Source organism: Melanotaenia boesemani, chromosome 8 (genome assembly GCF_017639745.1).
Source record: "Melanotaenia boesemani isolate fMelBoe1 chromosome 8, fMelBoe1.pri, whole genome shotgun sequence".
NCBI classification, from domain to species: domain Eukaryota; kingdom Metazoa; phylum Chordata; class Actinopteri; order Atheriniformes; family Melanotaeniidae; genus Melanotaenia; species Melanotaenia boesemani.
The window spans coordinates 28,306,447-28,325,866 of record NC_055689.1 but is presented as its reverse complement, the minus strand read 5'-3'; the positions used below and the strand labels follow the sequence as shown (position 1 = coordinate 28,325,866).

The 19,420-nt window shown below is 38.7% G+C and overlaps 1 protein-coding gene across 1 annotated transcript; it reads right to left on the bottom strand.

Annotated features, from left to right (window-relative positions):
- Positions 1-1,557: 1,557 nt before the first annotated feature.
- LOC121644464 (kinesin-1 heavy chain) lies at positions 1,558-18,628 on the bottom strand. The gene is made up of 26 exons (XM_041992392.1): positions 18,266-18,628; positions 14,020-14,107; positions 13,829-13,902; positions 13,622-13,726; positions 13,099-13,147; positions 12,462-12,517; positions 12,279-12,366; positions 12,046-12,170; positions 11,740-11,844; positions 10,512-10,657; positions 10,054-10,202; positions 9,778-9,965; positions 8,361-8,429; positions 7,953-8,159; positions 6,676-6,819; positions 6,372-6,563; positions 6,131-6,248; positions 5,155-5,210; positions 4,803-4,912; positions 4,525-4,626; positions 4,302-4,362; positions 4,045-4,116; positions 3,704-3,808; positions 3,293-3,509; positions 2,175-2,310; positions 1,558-1,908 (listed from the first exon to the last, which is right to left on the bottom strand). Exons 1-26 carry the CDS (start codon positions 18,389-18,391, stop codon positions 1,905-1,907), a joined length of 2,892 nt encoding a protein of 963 aa, XP_041848326.1. The 5' UTR covers positions 18,392-18,628; the 3' UTR covers positions 1,558-1,904.
- Positions 18,629-19,420: the final 792 nt, after the last annotated feature.

Here is a 19,420-nt window from a genome sequence, read left to right as displayed (position 1 = left end):
CTCCTGCCAGTCAGCTGATATACAGTGTATTTAACAGTATATTGCACTTGCACAAGATGTTAGTGTTCTCATGCTGGGGGTTACAGTCACAATAAGCTTTCTGCAAATGCACCAGGGTTTCACAAGGGGAAAAATGTGGTGGGACTTTAAAAAAAAAAAAACAAAAAAAAAAAACACAAACAAAAACAAAAAAACCCCAAAACAAACAAAAACTATATATATATATATATATATATATATATATATATATATATATATATATATATATATATATATATATATATAAAAACACAAGAAATCCTACAACCCCCCACTAGATTTAGTTAAATACAACCTTCCTCCACATGATGACTGAAGGTTAATGTGCAATTTCAGACCCCTGCTCTCCCTGACTGGCTGATCAGAGGCAAGGGTCTGATCCGTTGACTGACATCCCAACCCATCGTTCCCCTTCAAAAACAAAAGAAAATCTACACCATCTATGGAACAACAGTTACAGTACATAAAACCCAGCATAATAAGGTCTTAAATCTACAAGAAACAAACAAAATAAAATGGTATGGGAGGAAGACAAAAGAAGCGAGGCACCCTTGAAAAGAAACAATGACACAGTGGGGATTAAACCGTATCCGATTCGTTGGGTTTATGACTTCGAGAAAGGTCCTGGATATGTGAGTGAGGGCAGATGAGGGAGTGACAGGGACCCAGTGGACCAGGACAAGGATTGTGTGCTATCTCAGTCTAAATGCCTGCAGTCTATGTGCTCCAATGTGCAGAGATATAAATAGCATCCATTAACACAGCTTTATTAACCTCTGAGAGAAGTAAAAACTGTTTATTTAGCTACTTAGCAAAGGCTAAAAAGTTGAAGTTTGTTGTGTTAACTGAATCATTCTCTTTCCTTCCATCTCTCTACATTCGTCACATCTCTCTTGTCAAGCCACCGATAACGAGTATAGTTTTTATTTTAACTTAATGATAAAAACAATTGGCCTCCACAGGTATTAAGTTAAATACATCTACAGTACACTATCGCACATCTTGGCTTGTCATTTAATCCTTCTTTTTAGCCGCATCCCAGCTGTTTCCTTACAGCTTTCTCTCTAGGGAAACGTGTGCAGTAGTGCCAATTTTACATCTGTACAACAAGACCGGACAGAACAATAGTGCTCGACACCATCTAGTCAATTCAAAACATTTTTTTTTTTTTTTTTTTTAGTTTCTTTTCTTTAAGAAGCATGTAAAATCTATCCAGAGAAAAGTGTGGTTAACAACTGATAGTGAAATGTACAGAGGCTAGCCTAGACGAGCTATTTCTTGTGGTAGGGTCTCCTCTTCATTTTTATTTAATCTTTTTTTGGTCTTTTTGTTTTGTTCTAGGTGATTATTTTCATTTATTTTTCGGATCTTGCTACCAGTTACATTCAGCTTGGCACAGTGCAGAACTACTCGCACGAAGACGACGGATGACGACAGACTGTGCAAAACAAAAGCGAAACCGAAGCTACACATTCGAACTGCGCACGGTTTCACTCGCCAAGGCTGCGCTCAAGACTGCGTTTGGTTCAGTGAAGAAGAATATTATTATTCTGCCTTTTAAATTACAATTACTTTTTCATTTTTACTTTGTAAAGTTTTTTTTTTTATTATATCCCGTAAGAGAAAAGAGATAATTCATGATGGTAATGGGTGAGGGTAGGTGGAGGGTGTGGGGGCTCGGGGGGGAGCTGGAGCTGTACAGGCCGGGAATATTTATATATATATATTTATAATTCAGGACTCCTTTGTGGCTCTGAAGCCGCGACGAGGAGCCGTTTGCTGTAATGGAATGACAGGTTGTCTGGGTGGGCAGGTGGGTGAAAATGGCTTCTTCTGTCGGTGTTGTTCTACGGTCTCGCTGCTCCTCAGCTGCAGGGTAAAAAAAAATAAAAATAAAAAGGAAAACCATCAATAAACTTTACTTTTAATGAAACATAAACTGTATAAAATCAGCATAAACTGAGGTGGGTTTTTAAGGAAAATAAAGCTAAAATACTAGAAGAATTAAATATTGCACTGAGTTTTAAAGGAAAGGAAAGTAAATATGTAAAAATGCTGAAGATTACATCCAGCCACTTCCTCTGCTGCGATCAGTCTTAAATTCCTTGAAAACTAAACCGTGTTTTTCTGCTCACTTCTTGTCGGGCTTGCCGGTGCCCCCTCCCCTGATAGACACTGTCTGGCTGTTCTGGTAGAAGCCTCCTCCACTGCGGTTGATATTGGGATGAGTGGGAGATGCCACTGGTTGTTGCCCGGGTCGGATGGGTTTGGCTGATGAGGAGAAGAGGAAGAGCTTAAATGAAGGCTGATGCAAAACAAATGCAAAATAACCCAGTGTATGAAGAATATTTATAGTCGAGAAAGAAAAATGTCACAAATAAATAAAAAAAAGTCAATCAAAAAACTTCTGATTTGCAGGTTTTCTCCATAAAAACATTTAACATTATTTTAGAACTCAAAGCCAAATGTTTAACTCTCTAGAACTCTCAATTTCTCACCTCAAATCTCATGATGAGAAATCTGCATCAAGTTAAACCCAAAGAAACAAAATCACTTGTTCTCTGCTTGAGATTAGATATTGATACTTGGGTTTGTGACGTTACTTCCAACACATAAACTGGAATAAACCACCCTTTAACGTTGTTCGGCCTTCCTAGCTTTGGAAATTTCTCATTCAGAAAGTGGTTCAGCTTTGTGCTGGTTTTAAATGTCTCATGTTCAGGTCAGAGTGGAAATATTTGGCCTCTTCATCTTTAGTTTTATCTCCACCCAACTTTAAATCCAAAAAATGCTGCGTTTACAGTTCCTTGAAAGTACCACATTCAAACTCTCCCTCTTTTGCTTTGTTGTTAACCATTATCATCATAAGTTATATAGTATATATAAGTTATATAGTCCAGGAGAAATCAGGAACAACACAACACCAGTACTTTGTCTAATGTTTTATATCCAAACTGGGAAATCCCACTTCTAATTACCATTGCGCAATTTGCCTGTGGCTGTGGAAAGAGCTGGAAAATGATGGTTTAAAATAAGTGGCTTACTGTGGTATTTTGAGCAATGCGTGACAAAGATAATTCATCATGACTTCAGAAAGCTGTGTCAACAAAAACACATAAAATTGCCCCTAATGTTTGTTAAATGCGCAACCGACCCTCAATTAGAAAGTTTAAAAAAAATTGGATAATCTGTTATAGAGAGGTGAGAGATAACTGATCCACTTACAAAAAAACAAAAACAGAACTTCACTAACCAATCTGAGCCGAATGTCCCCTCCTGGCCATGTTCTTGGCCCTGACGGCCTCCTTGATGCGGTCCACCTCCTGCTGGTAGCGTTTGCGGTCGCGAGCAGCGTTCTCCTTGGCTTCCTTCAATGCAGATTCCAAGGCCTTGACCCGCTCAGCCGTAGCACGAAGACGCTTTTCCAGTTTAGGAAGTTCACAGCGAAGGTCTGCATTATCACGAACCAGCTGTGGGACAGTTTGCATGGATTTAAAATCATTTATTTCTTGGCTCTCCTCCACAGATTACCACTAGAAAGAATAGGTTAAGTAAAGGCAGCAATAAGAGGAAAACAACATCCTGATGCAAAATCATCAAGTCATGTTAAAGACAACATCACAGGGAAATAACCATGTTGGAGAAGTAGATGTTTAACTCCCACCTGTTTGTGAACCTTGGTGAGTTGCTCAAGATTGTTCTCAAGAAAGGAGATTTTCTGTTTTTGTGCTGCGCTGCCTCCCGTGTCGTCAGAGTCCATTTCAGCACTCTGCACAAAATAATACATCACAAACAAACAAGTATCAACAATGAGTTCAGATCAATGCCCAGTCCTCCAACTGCACCCTCTCAGTTAACACCACAGTCCTACTGTTTATTCAGATATCAGTACAGAGATCAGTTAGAAAACAGAGCATATTGTACATGGTGTTTGCTTTGGTGTGCTCAAAATTCCATCAATGGATTCTTGTTACTATTAGTGTGATGAATGGCAATATGGCTGACCTTTTTCACCCTGGTGGCCAGGTCCTGAACAAAGAGTTTTCTCAGGTTGTGCAGAGTCTGCAGCTCCTTGGCCTGGAATGAAAGGACAAACAGACCTTTGATGCAACTATAGAGGAATTCTAGACCAACAATGAAAGTAAATTCCACTAATATATCATGATCCAACATAATCATTGATTCAGACTGCTGTCCTTAATTAATGAGCAGAAAGCCATTTCTCAATGACTTTTATCAATGGTTAGATTAAATGGACTCACCACTGTCTCTTCCAGACCCTTCAGATCCTGTCTGGCTTGCTCCCTTCTGTCCTGCATCACCCTGAACAACACCACCACCACACATTTCAAACGGTTAACATGTGTCACATATGTGGCGTTGCATACATAAATACACTTCATGAACTAAATATAAAGCACAGACAAAAGGAGTGACCAGCAGAAGAACTGTGTGTGTCTGTGTATGTGCACTATCAACGCGTACGTCAGCTCATGCAGCTTGCGGCTCTTCTCCTGGTCGGTGGATTTGAGTTTCTCATGCTCCACTCGGAGTCTCTCCTGCTCCAACATGATCTTCTGGTTCAAACTGGAGGAAAAGAAGCACGATCATTAAGGCCCAACATATTTACCTGTTTTCTTTTAGCTATGCCATCAGCTAAGCAGTTCCTTGCCGTTATGTTGTGTCCCATTATTTTCTCATTGTGAATTTACATCATACATTTACTCCTATGGTAGCAGCAAGAACAGATTTGAGGGTCTTACTCCTGCAGCTCAGTGATGAGTTTCTCCTTGTTGTCCAGCTCATCTCTCAGGCTGCTGATCTGTTTCTGGTGAGCTTCACGATGGGAGTGAATCTGCTTCTCCACTGCTTCCTGTTCACAGAAACGAACAGATCATTTCTATTTTACATCCTAATATTCAATTAATCATTTTACATAACTCTATTGAAGTGAAGTTCCACCTTGGCACAACCAACATGCCACTGAATCAATGCAGCAAATAGAACCTGATTAGTTATTTATTATATAGCAGTATCTAATTTTTCTATGTAAAAATGTATTTCTGTAGGCTGAAAAAAGAATGTATACTTCATTAATGAAAACCAGGAACGTACCTTGACTTCGTTTGCAGTCTGGATCTCGTTTTCTTTCTCCATAGCATGAACTTTCTCTGTAAAACATAAATAAAATGAAGATAGAAATTCATGTTACATAGTTTTGACACAAATACACACAATCAAGAACAATGTTCTTTATAGAATTGAACTGTCATTGACTTTAAACCATGTTAAATGACGTCTTGAATGCCTTTTAAGCTCATGATATGTTACATTAATGAGTTCTTCTTCCAAAATATGTTGTGTACATGAAAGTAAAATAACAGTCCCACACGCTAGCTGTACAAATGTAAAACATGGTTTTGATGAATGAGATTGCTTTCAACATGTTGCAGTTTAAATACTATTAGGCCCTGTTCAGCACCAACACAAATATGTTTATGTCTGCCTGCACTTGGCATTAAAATTCATCCTCTCAGGTGTCTCTATAAACCACAGGAGACTGGATCACAGTTATCTTACCTATATGCACACAAGCAAATGTTTATGACAATTTTTTGTAAACTTACAAACACATTCAATAACTTAAACTGTTTATACATACGCAAATATTAATGTTAAGTTTGCCTACATTACACAACAGATGTAATATCAAAAGAAGTAAAAGAATTAAAATAACATTGCAGAGCTCAGCATCTGTTCAGCTCAGCTGACTAAGGACACATGAGAAGAGAAACTGTTAAACTATCTGCAGTTTTAATTAAGTACCAGTCTGATAAAAGCTAAACATATGCTCAGAATGAACAGCGACACGTGGTGCAGTTTATAACACCTTACATTTGTTCACTGTGGCTGCAGAAATCAACTTAAGGAGCGGCTGGTTTTCTGTGACTGAAAACCTATGAGAGGGACGCTGCAACATTTATGTTAACCAGGTACTAAAAGCCCTTTCAGATTTCATTCTACCCACAAAACAAATGTTTATATATGAGTGCTGCCTTTAAACTAACTCTTTCCTCAAACAGTGGCATACCCTGAGCACTGAGCTTCACAAGTTCCTCATTGAGAGAGTCCACGTTCTCCTCCAGCTGCCTCTTCTTCTGCTCCACGTTCTGCAGATACTCAGTCAGGGACTTGATCTTTGCCTCATGCTGTGCACAAAAGGAAAATAAATACGTACATACATTATACATTTGCGTGATCTCTAAGAGAAAATGCCCAGTAAAATCACAAAGATGCAGAATTCATGTCATATGAAGTTAGTTCCTCTGTACCTGGGAGATACGGAGCTGACAGGCGGCCAACTCCTTCTCATTCTCATCCATCTTCTTGTTGCTCTCTGACTGGATGCCCTCCAGCTGCTTGCAGCGTTTCACCATCGTCTTAACCTCTGACTTCATTTTGCTGATGTACAGACGGGCCACCGTGAACTCCTCGTCAATCAGACCGCTGCCACCCTCGTGTTGCTGAAAGGCCACAAGAAAAAAGTGAAGATGACAACAAGGCAGAAGGAAAACAATGAGGTAAAAAAATCAATGAGAGATGATGAATGAGAAAATACTGAAACCTCCTTAGTACCTTAATGTCATTGCTGCCTACGGCAATGCCAATCTCAGCTAGGTCTTTGAGCAGTGAAGACATCATCTCAGTCACCCTCTTCTTCTGGTGGTTGGACATCTCTTTGAGCTTCTGGAGCTCAGAGTCCAAAGAGGACAGGATGGACTGCAGGGAAGACAAACGTTTATTTTCATTACCTTATAATTCATCAATAATGAAATTGTAAAACAATAATTTGTCTGGCCTGCCTCTAACTGTAACTAAACATGAAAATGTTCAGGTGTTTTTCATATCTAGAATCAACAAGCTTGACTATTAAGTGGAAAACTGACAAAGCACCTGAACGGGAACAGTTTCTCTGCAGTTACAGTAAACAACACATACACACAGCGAATAGCTGGTTACCAACAGAAACAGGATGGCTGCAGGTTTGTTGTGACATTTCCCCACAGATTCAATCCAGAAAAATTTTGAGAATGACGGCTGGGAACACGGCTATCGAAGTGGTTTTGGGCTGTGCCAAAGATTTGTTGACACAAGTTGGGCCAAACTGTACAAACCAGATCAACTAACAGAGTCAGACAAATGAACAGCACTAAGGAGTCTGGTTAATTTTTAAAACAAAAAAGCATGTCTATGCTATCAACTTCACAGCAGAAAGGACAGATAATGAGAAGTAACTGCTTTAAATGATCTATTTTCATTATACTAGTACTAATAATAGTAATTACAATAGTGCTGGAATATTTAAAACCCGCATAGACGTTATTTTTCCAGTCTGATAGAACCAGTACAGTTATACATGCTTAAATTCAGCCAATGAAAAATAAAGTCGATAAAAGGACGGAACAAAGCCACACCCAAGGTTAAAGATCATTTTTATCCATTAACCATCCAGTATAGAAAGGAGTCTGTCACCAGCTTTTCATGACTAAGTCCACACTATAATAAAGTGTCACATTACTCTTTACAACCTCACAATCTATGCAGCCATGTCCTGAAGCATCATTTGCATTTCCCTGTGGAAAGGACTGTAGCTGCTTACAATGGTGAAATGTCCTTTAAAAATGACTGGTTAACAGATGAGCACATCATGTGAATGATGGCATTTAATAAAGTCCTTTTTCACCTCACAGCGAACTTTTACAGACTTGTGAAAGGATTTTATACATTTGGAAAATAAATATGCACCAGATTTAAATGGCATGTTTGGGTGAAGTGTCAGTGGTAATATAAAATACTGCTACAATTGAAGTATAAGGAGTGTGTGAGCATGTAGATATCTGTTCACGACTCACTGATTTTTGGCTAAGCTCCTCACTGATGGCCTCAAACTCCTTGGTTTTATCCTCCACCTCTTGACTCTTCTGATCATAGTTGACAGCCAGCTCCTCCAGTGCCTGCAACACCTCCTTCACTTCCTCCTTAGAGGCCTCGTTCTCAGCTTGCAGGCGGTTCAGCTCTGCCTGGAGGTTCTCATGGTCACGCCGAGAGGAAGCAAGAAGCTGTGCAAGAAGAGATGGGCAAAGATGGGTTTGACTATTTGTGAGAATGATGGAATAAAAGAGTTTGCAGTAAGATAACAGATTACAAAGCAATAAAAACACAGTCTGACAGCTCTGTTTCCTCACACCTGTTAACTACAAAGATCATGATTTCATTCTGCACCTGTGCTTTTCTCCATCTGCTCAACCTCAAGTACTCACCTCCTCCTGGTCCAGCATCTGCTGCTTCAGCTTCTCAGCCAGTTGGCTCTGCTGGTTGATTTCCTCATCCTGTAAAGCAAGAAGACACACAATACCATTAACATTCACACCAGGTGTCGAAGTAGCGATGAAGCCTCAGTGCAGGAGTTGGCTCTCAATATTTATGTGGTATTACTCCAGTAATCTACTAAATCAAATGTCCTTGAAAAGAAAACACAGGATTTGCTTAAAAACACCCATGAAGCGGTAAATGTATTTTTTTCCATTTGTTTCCACCCTGGTGATAAAGCATCCCTGTATATTTGCAGACCTGCTACCTGGAACAACAAGCAATGTCTAAAGATTCATTTTTACAGGCAGAAATCAAAAAGATAATCTTTACATTTGTTGGCTTGAGATGTAAAGATGACTCAGCTCATCTTTCTCTACACTTTCAATTTAAGATAAACAGGAAGGGAATGAGAAGCCTGGACAGTAAAAGGAAAGTCTGTATGAATCAGTCTAGTGCATCCTGGTTTAAGTAGGTGAGACATTCAAGGCATTTAGTACATGAACTCTTCTCTTGTTTCAGTTTTTACGTTTTGTGTAAAACTCAACGACTAAATTTATTTATTTAGTTTATTGAAAAGGGACTATGCACATTAACTGAAATTTTACTCTGGATTTAAAATGTAAATGTGCCAGAGTTAGCATCTGTACTCCCATTGGCAGGTCAACACAACAACATCCAGAACATACATTACAATAAAGGAAAAAAAAAAGCAATATTAAAGTACTTGGTGATATAAAAACAACATATTATAGTAACAGATGTGGTAGGCTTGTTATTCATGAGTGCATGTTTGATTACTTTTAATCCATTTCTTAGGTTTGGTTTTAACAATTGGGATAGCTGGTGCTTTTTCTTAATTAACTGGGAAGACGGTTCCCGTAGTTTGTGGTCCTCATTGATAAAACTGTACGACAGTCTCCTCTGATGGTTGCTATACCACTGCTATCCTTCTGCTTTACAAACTCATTGAGTGGGGGAGGTGCAAGCCCATGTAACATCCTAAAAATAAGTAAAATGTAAAAGATTTTAAAATAAATTTTTTTTTTTTTTTTTACAATATGGCAGTGATGATACCTGCTGGGTTTTTGATCCAGCACTTTCAGCGTTTGTTTATAAAGGGTCTCTGTTGGTTTTAGAGTTGTCCGGTTTGCTGGAGACCAACTTGTAAAGCAGTGTGTAGGAAAGGATCATACATACAGCATACATGAAGAGGTTACCTGCCTCTACTGTTAAATACAGCCTGATGCTTAAAAAAATGCCAAATTAACTGCACCTTAATCAAAACATTCAAAAAACTTGACAAATGTATTGAAACTTTTCTGAATTAACTCTTGTCACCAGCTTCTGCTTTGTGTTCTCCGTCACCTTATCATCCAGCTGTTTGTAGAGCTTCGCCAGTTCAGCCTCACACTTGTCTTTCTCCACATCTGTGAGGCGAACGCCGGGCATGTTGGGCGTGGAGGCCGGCTTGTCGTTGATTATGTTGTCCAGGGCTAGCACCTCGGCGTTGGCCTTCTCTTTGTCAAACTGCTCCTCTACTGGCACACTCTCCCCTGCAATGAGACAGGTGAACACACATGTTCAGTAGGTGTGTATGGATGACACTCGGACTGTTTACATTTTTCCAAGACGCTGCCTCACCATTCCTCCAGCGGTTGAGCTCGTTCTCCAACCATGTGATGGTGTTCCTGAGTGTTTTATTCTTCTCTTTCTCCCTCTCATACTTCTGCTTCCACTGCTCTGCTGTCAGCTCAATATTCACTGTCACGGTGTTCTTGATGGTCTTTGCTCTGGATTTAGAGAATATACAGTTAATCCAAACTAAAGAATGTATGGTACACTATCCCTCCCAAAAAACAACAGACGCTAGATAAAGTAAATGTAGCATCCCTGAATTTATTTGGATATTTTGGTATAAAATAAAAAATAAAAAGTATTTTAATAGTTTTAAAATGTGTTTAATGATATTGTACCTTAATAAAAACATTCAAAAAGCATGACTAATGTATTTACACTTTAACTGATTTATATAAATTACATGCAGCCAAGTAATTTTGACCAAAGTGACAAAGCTATTGCTCTCCTCTTGGCCAACTAACCTTTGTCCGAACATTAGGGTGGATTTAGTTTCAGCCTCATTAAAGGAGGAAGGTGAACAGCAAATGACTATGGTGGTTCGACAGTTACCACCCAAAGAGTCCTGAAGTATACGGGTCATCTTGCTGTCTCTGTAAGGGATGTAAGCCTGAACATAAAGAATACAAAAGATACAGGAGCAGTTGAAAAAAAAGCACCCAACATACACATTTAACTATGATGATAATTACTTAATTAAGATTTCCATAACCATTTCATACCAACGGTTGATGTGTGTTTATAGTTACTGATAAAAGAATCAACAGTCTCCTAAAATTGTGGACATTTTGTCAAAATACATATGACACACACCACAGTTTTAAAGAAGAACAAAAACCAAAACCAGTCTGACATTTTCTAAACTACAATGTTTCCCTCTGCTGTCCTGAAACTAAAGAAAAGGCCATTCTTTGGCATCACCATCACTGAACCAACAACAGCTTATGTTTCTGCTCTCACAAATTTAGCCAAATTAGCCTGCAGGTAAAATAATGACAACTTGATACGTGATTAATACTGGTAAAAACAGCTAAACCACAGCAGGCTGTTATCATCCTTCACAAGGCTTTATGCTCAGCAAGTCATCTCCCAACAAAAACTCATTTGTTCTAGACCACCATAAATATATGATCAGCTGTCTGCCGCAGGTTGTTTACAGAGAGAATAAACTCGAAAACAAACCAATACTTGATCAACGTGAAAAGGATGAAATTGGGATAAAAAGCTAAAACAAAACACTGCTTGGAGGAAAGTTTTTATCTCCTCAAGTTATTTCTACAGCAAATAACAAAGCACAAGAAGCAAAGAAACTTCCATACTAAGAAAACTAAAAAAAAAAAGTGGTTTTCATCATGCACACTATGGCTCAGGGCTGTGCAGCTGGTAAGCTGCTCAGGCTCCTCTGCTGCCTGCCTTCATCAACAGCAATGCCTTTAATTTCAAGATGCTACGTCTAAAAAATAAATAAAAATAAATATTTAATAATAATAATAATAATAATAATAAGGCTGCAAAAGATTCAACACTCACTGAGATAACAAACCTGTCACACAGTACCTTAGTAACAGTAGACAAACTTTTGACTATAATAAAATAACAAAAGACACAGAAAGTAAACGATATAACGCAGCAAAAATGTATGAAGCAACTCAAACAGTTTGAAGTCTGTAGAATTAAAGAGGAGCTACTGACCGATCCCTCAGCCAATGCAGAGATGACGTTTCCCAGAGATGACAGGGACTTGTTGATGTTCTTGGCCTCATCCAGCACAGCTCCCTCTGCACCCGTTTTACTGACCTGCACATTACAGAGCATAACCCAAGTTTAATATAAATTCTTAATGGTTGTGACAAAGAATTAAGTGTAATCTGACCCCAGAGTGGATTACAAACAGACAATACATGGTGAGTGTAAATCACAAAAGTGTGAGGATGTTACAGCTACTTTATAGTGACTATGGCTGATTATACCATATGTATGGGAGATGCTTCAGCTTACCTTTTCACTACCAGCAAGATCCACCAGGTACAACTTTCCACTGAGCTTTTGCTCGGTCTGAGTGTTCTCCTGTTTAACATTTATCAGGAAGATACTGTGACTCCTGGAGCTGTGTTCGTTCATGTCTGAGGAGAGCAGACATGAACGGTTAAAAGCCATCTGCCTCAAAAACACAAGCCTCCAGACAAAGACTGAACACAGATACTTGTTAAAAGTGAAAAATGGTATCTTACTTGTTACTGCTACATGTCTGTTAGATTTGCCTTCATCGATTGTATCCATGACCTCGTCTGGGCTGCAGACAAATCTTTCAGTGCAACCCTTTAAAAAAACATAAGCAGAACATAAATTATGTTTGTTAACTTCTTAACTGGTTTTACTAGATTTTTGACAAGTGACAGAAAAGTCAGTCTCACCTTGACATAAGGTACTCTGTTTTTGTCTTCATGGACTGATAAATTGGTCTTTGACACTGCAAACAGAAGAGAGGAAAAGCATTTGACACACCTTTCACTAGCACTACATAGTATGCTGAGGACATACTGCTGAATTTTAATGCCCCCCAAAAATGGTATTCCATATCGGTGCTTGCATGTTTATTCTTTGTTTTCATTTGATTGAATATCTCATCTTAATTTCGGCAAACTGTCTTGATATCTTCAGTACCTTTTCATTTAACAAAATACAGCAAAGAAAACATGAACCTCCTTTTAGTGACCAAAACAACTATAATTAAACTGACTAACCAAATATTTCTGGCTTTAAAACCAAGTTGGTGCCATCTGTAACTTAGGACAGGAGAAATTTCACCAGATAAAAGTCCTGCTTATTACCATCTGTTTAGAAAATCATGTGTTTTTATGTGCTGCACATGTGGAATAACATTTGCAGCTACGACAAGGTCATTTTTTGCCCCACCATGCTAATAACAAAACTGCTCATTCTCTTCTTCTATTTCACAGGCTCTTGAAAGCTTGTTCTATCAGTTATGACAATTTGGTAAAATAAAGGATAAATAAGATGGATTCAGAGCCGACCATCACAGCTACATACCATCCAAAAGATCCCGGATCTTGTCTAGGTAGATTTCAAAATATGAAACCTGTGAACAAAGAAACGGTTTCATTATGTGTCAATACAACAAAACAGACTCTGCGGGTGTCTTGTTTAAGACAACTGATCAAATCTGCAGTACACTACTAAATAGATAAATAAATCTTAATAAAAATTAAATAATGCACCATATAATGCATCAACATCTACTTCATATGACAGGCAGACAGTTAAAGGTGCTTTAAGTGTTTAAATTCACATTTTTCAGACATTATGAGCTGCAACATAAAAGAGCTCAAGAAACGATGAGTCACACGGGAAACATGATGCAGCAGTAGAAAATGTTAAATATCAGCTTCCTCTTTCACTTAAAAGTAGGAAGCAAAAAGCTTGTTTCTTCTGAGCATATTACTTGACTCTTAAGGATTAAAAATCAACCTTGTAATTTGATGGATGGCATTTGTTAAACCACTGCAGCCTGACTAATGCTTTGGGAGTGCAAGACTATATCCTTTCTACTTACTTTGATATGAAACTCCAGGTTTTCATCCATGGAATAGATGTAGTTGAAGATATCTTGCACTATCCTGGGGATGATCCCCATTGAATCTGTGTCATGGAGATTCCCCTGCGATCACACCACAAAAAAAATGTAAATGCAACCATGGAAAGGGAAGAATATTCAAACAAGACTTTTTAATCAAAAACGGTTCTTGAAAATCACCCTTACCTCCATGGTGTGTGTTTTGCCAGATGATGTTTGCCCATAAGCAAAAATGGTTCCATTGTATCCCTCAAGAACATCTACAAAACATGAACATGAAAGATCCAGACCCCTTTGTTTATGCTACTAAAACAATGGGCTGTAAACAACTGTAACACCATTGTAAATATCAATGTAGACCAAAAGTGAGATCTCACCTTTTACAATCTTTTGGGCACAGGCGTTGTACACTTGTTCTTGTGTTGTATTTGACTGAAAGACTCTGTCAAACATGTATGGTTTACCCTGGGATAAAGACAAGAAGTAAAAAAAGTGAGTGACAGATTTAATGGATATTTGATTTAAAATACTATTTGTCATAATTCTTTCTTTTCTTTTTTTAACAGATCAATGTGTGATATCTTTACAAGACTGGTAATTTGTTAAACAGTGAGTCACAGTGGAATGAGTTCAATAAAATTAATCTTATAAGTGTTTCCTAAGAAAAACTGCCAAACTAGTTTATTTATTCTGCATTTTCAGAGGCAGTGGTTTGTTGTTTATAAAGAAAAAAAATCACTACAGTACGAGACATGAAAGCCAACACAGTCTAGAGAGGTTTAATGAGAAAAAGGGTAAGTGTACGCAGACCCTATAAACCCATGAAACATTTATTCTCTGGAGTGAGATTCATGGTAGCTGTATCATCCTTATTCCATGCAATGTTATAAATTTGTGGTCCTCTAACAGCCTGCAGCCCTTAGCGGTAACACTACACATAGTTTGTATGATTGGTTGAAAGTTAGGTTGGGGCGGAAAGGAACCGATAACAGATTTCATAACAGAAAACACAAAGTTCCAATTTAGGAGCTGTCGACTTCCGTCAAGCAGAGTATAGCTGACTGTGATCCTACAGACTTGTCAAAACTTCAAAGCACAACTCAAGTGAGATAGAGATCAATATATGGATTTAAGAGGCAACAGCATGGGCAAGAAAACTGATGCCACAAGCAATTCTGAGTATCAACTAACATGGCATACTGTTTAAGGAAGTTTGAAGTCCCAGCTGACTTGTCTCATTTCCAGCATTATGGGTGGAGCTCTAGCTAGATTGTATTTTACATTTAAGTAAAGAACACCCTAAGTAGTGATACTGAAGGTTTTAAAACAGTCATGTCTTGGAGAAAGTTTAGTGTTACCACCTGAACAGTCACAACAAGGTGAGAATGTCTGGGAAACAGCTGTCGTCACCTTGACTGATTAGGGCTTACTGGTTTTGGGCCAGTGACACAGTTTAAACACATTTTCTATTATGATGTAAAACCTGCCTGGCACTGAAAGCTACAGAATGTTTACAAGTAGATATTATTCACAGTGCTACAGCCGAGACGTCCTGAATTTAGTCACCAGCTCAGGATTTCTCCACCATAACTCCTCTGTAATACTCATAAGAAGCATTTGTAACTCATTCCAGAGAGCAACATCGTGGCAATTAACCCTATCCAGAACATGAGGGATGAGCCACAATCAGTACTGGCAGACACGGTCACCGAATAATAGCGATGTTTTAGCTGTCATTGTTACTGCTGCTACTGGCCTTGTTACTTAAACCTCTGTTTTATGGGATTACTGGCTGAAATTGCCATTACAGTAAAATGTGTCGTTGGTGTGTTCATAAGTGCCGTCACACTCCTCCACTCCTATTAGCTTTGTCATGATACTGCCAGGGTAAGCTACTCAGGAGAGACTGCAACACACAGGTCTAGTCCAAGGTTATTTTTAACATTTCACATAATTACCATGTTAGAAAACATTAAAATAACTGCAATGATGCTGCTATAGGTTCCTATTCATATGGAAAAAGAAAGTGTTGATTTTTTCATGTTACTTGTTTAAATGCAGTAAGAGTACCTTTACTGATGTCTCTAATCTTTTGTCATTTTATCTCTCATGCACTTCCAAACATACACCATCTAAAAGTAGCAAATGTATATTCTTGTGGAGGCATCCTTGGCTACTATATAAAAATAGGAAACATGACAGCAAAGCAAGACTGAATGACCTGTTATTGTGTACAAATGACAAAGAAGCAGCGGCTGCCTAAATAATTCACCTGCTGCACACTTGCAAGGCTAGATTGGCAAATCAAGCTTGTAACAACATCCATGCCATCTCATCCGGAAACTTCACCTCCTTCCTTTTTTGGCAAAAGACTAGCAGGGCCTTCAAGTGAAATACAACTGAGTATAAATTCAGTGCACAGATATGCTCTTGGACACAAACACTGACTATATGAAACATTCACAACCTTCAAATGAATAGAGCATCAAAACACCATCACTATGTTCTGAACTACAGGGACTACTTGGGGCATCTTGAGACATCTTGATATGTAGTCGGCTACACTGTCACTGTCGGCTAAGTGATGATGCACTGGTGCTAAGGTTTCAGTTCCAGCAAAAAAAAAAGATCACACCCTAGATTGTCTCAAAATGCATAAAAATATACAAGCTAACTGAGCCAACAATCATCACTAAGAGCATCAGCAAAACAAAGTGCATCACCAAAATAATTACCCTCCACACCCAGAGAGATTGCCCAGTACCAGCCAACAGCCTATTCTGATTGGATGAACAGCTGGTAACCAGGAGAGAAAACAAGGGGATTACCCAAGAGGCCCCTGCTGCTGCTTATGGGCATTTTAAGTGCTATACTTCTCAAAGCAGATGCAATGGCAGACACAACTAGCTGCCGGCTTGCAACTCTCACAATGTGCACTGGTATTTTGGCACACTGAACTGGGTAGGGCCATACCACGCCTTAGGGGCACAGACAGTATGATGGTACTAACTAAAGGCCTAAAAACAGTGTCAACAAAGCTGCTGAAGAAGACACCACAGCTACAATGGTCTTCTATGTTGTGCATGACACAAATGAATAGTCCCATTGTACCTCACATTCACTACATAATGTAGTAGTTTAACTCTAAGAAGAGCAGGATTAAAATCAGTTCAACAAAAGCAGGTGCATTTATGAATGGAATATAACATAAGTATATATTGCCTCATAAACTCTTGTGACATCTTTCAATGATGTGTTTCCATTGGTGAGCATATTCTGAAGATGGCAAAGTCCACATAGACAAATACAGTTGGCTGGTATGGCAAACTAATGTTTAACCTTTATTATTATTTAATAAACGCCCCTGGCTTTTGCTTGTAGAGAATGTCAGCCTAACTGTTATGGTGTTTTTTTTTTAAATCCTATTTACAGCTGTAAATAGCAGAAGGCCAAATAATTTTAAAAGCACAACATCTGTAAAGGGTGCTTTTAAAAATAATAATAAATAAACAAATAACACTAAACAACAAACTTATCACATAGGTATATGATGACAAACTATTCAGTATGAATTATTTACATAACAAATTACTTTTTTAATGAAATAAAGTGGCAATAACAAGATATTGCTAGGCATTTCCTCCTTTTGTCTAGGTGGAAATTATACCCATGCTTTTTACACTTATCAAGTTCTGAGATAATGACACTGATGACAAACTTTTGAACACTCCCTAAAGGAACACAGTCATGACGATGTTTTTTCCCTCTCTCCATAAAGCTATGAGTGTGTGACTGAACTGTAATGTGCAGCCACTTAATAAAAAACCAGCTTCTACTTATGTGCCTCCGAATTACGATATCTCAATGCTGCCCTTGTCTGTTCCCTTTTTTGTTATTGAAAGGAGACTTACATTTAATATAGGTCACATGAGTACACTCAACATCAACTACCTTCAACCAGCCACCTGGTCGGTTAGATCATGCTAGCCTTAATTAAGCTACAGTATTAAAACTAGCCGGCTAGCCAAGGCCGGCTAATCTGTCATTTACCAGCTGGCCTAGCCTGCTAGCCAACAGTGTGGTAGCCACTACCAAATCAAAGCTGGCTTACGCTTTATGCTGACGCAAACTCTTCATAATTGATAGGTTTATAGTTAAAGATGCACAGCTGTTCAATAGTTGATGTCATGATACTAATGCAGTGGGTATCGTGCAGGTTTGGCATGCTGACGCTGGCGACATTTTAACCTGTGCCAGCTTAAGTGTTGGTGGCTTTGTTGAATGACAGCTCGCTAGCCATGACAGGGCAACTGCGAATTGTAACATTTTGTGGTAACAGTATGTGGAGTGGCTTTCTGAAATGTGAAATTACATTTCACGACTGCTGTCCATACCATAAAAACCGAGTTAGTGGCCAGTTAAATGGGAGAAAATGTTCCGTGGCGCCTGAAGTTGGTAGGAGCCGAGGGCCAGCGGTGAACAGGTCAGCCCTGCTAACGCTAGCTATCAAGCTAAGGTGCTAACAGCAGTAGCTACAAGACAATCAAAAATGGCGTATAGCTGACTGTGCCGGAGGGCTCAGTCTTATAGGTAGCTGCAGCTCTCCGACTCAAATTAACTCACCCCAATAACAACGGTCTCTTCCCCTTGAAACTTGGGAATGTATCTGTCGCCTCTGGTCACCTCAGAGCTATTCAGGGGCCTGAAACGGCACATCACTTTGATGGTGCACTCCGCCGGGTCGGCCATCTTCCACGGTTTACGAATGGAAATTCACCGATAAAAATTAAAAGTATATCCTGGATCCCAGGGGCGGCCGTTGGGGGCGAAAAGGGAGGCCGAACCCCTCTGTCCCAATCTCACGTGCTAGAGAAGGCAACAAGCAGTCGTGCATTCAGACAAAAATCCCTGTTTTACTCTCAGTCATATTCCCCTCCAGTTAGGAAGCCATGATACCGGTGGATCAGCGACTGTCCGCCTCACCCCTCCTGCTGCTGTGGATGTGGATCGAAATGACGTCACCCCGGCGGCGCTCCCTCTCAAACCAACATCATCAACAAAAACACAAAGCAGGAAAACTAGGTCTCATTCATTGTCAGAACATATACATCAGCTGCACATTCATAGTCCTATTCCATTACAACATTATTTAATCCAAATGGAAATAAAGGTTTTACAATTATATGCAAAATCTGGGAAAATTTGCTATGATTATCTGTTGTTACACACACAGTAGACAAAAAAACTTGGAATATAATATGTTAACATATTCTTGCTTAATACGCACGCTATCAGAGTATTAAGCAGCAGTATAATTATAAATTATATAAAACTGTACCAGAATAACAAAAAAATTTTTTTTATTTTATTGGGACATTAATAACAACAAGAATAAACGTTTTTAAAAAATGGTTGAGATAAGAGTTGACAATGTAGTAACAATAGTGACATCCTCAAAATTAGAAACAGCAATTGGTATACAAACACTTACCATTACACTCCCAAACCAAATGGTAGAAATGACTCAGGCAGGTTTATTTCCACAAATGTTGTTGATAAGATTTATTATAGTACCTGAAATATTTAGTTTACTTAAAGGGTTATAATTTAAATTAGTCAATATCTTTGAATTGTAATCCATAGTCTGAGTCTTTCTACCAAGATATCTATATTAATATCTATATCTATCTATATATCTAGATATGTTTTCAAAACCAATATTTTTTGGCAGTAATGTAAGCACTTCTTTGTCAAATTAGTGGTGTAGTAGTCATCGTG

What these genes read in the sequence shown, in the direction of transcription:
- LOC121644464 (XM_041992392.1), bottom strand. Translation starts at nt 18,391, where the DNA reads ATGGCCGACCCGGCGGAGTGCACCATCAAAGTGATGTGCCGTTTCAGG. An exon ending in CTGCATTGGCTGAGGGATCG is followed by an intron (nt 10,658 to 11,739) that starts GTCAGTAGCTCC and finishes CTTTATGTTCAG; the next exon opens with GCTTACATCCCTTACAGAGA. An exon ending in GCTCAACCGCTGGAGGAATG is followed by an intron (nt 9,966 to 10,053) that starts GTGAGGCAGCGT and finishes GTCTCATTGCAG; the next exon opens with GGGAGAGTGTGCCAGTAGAG.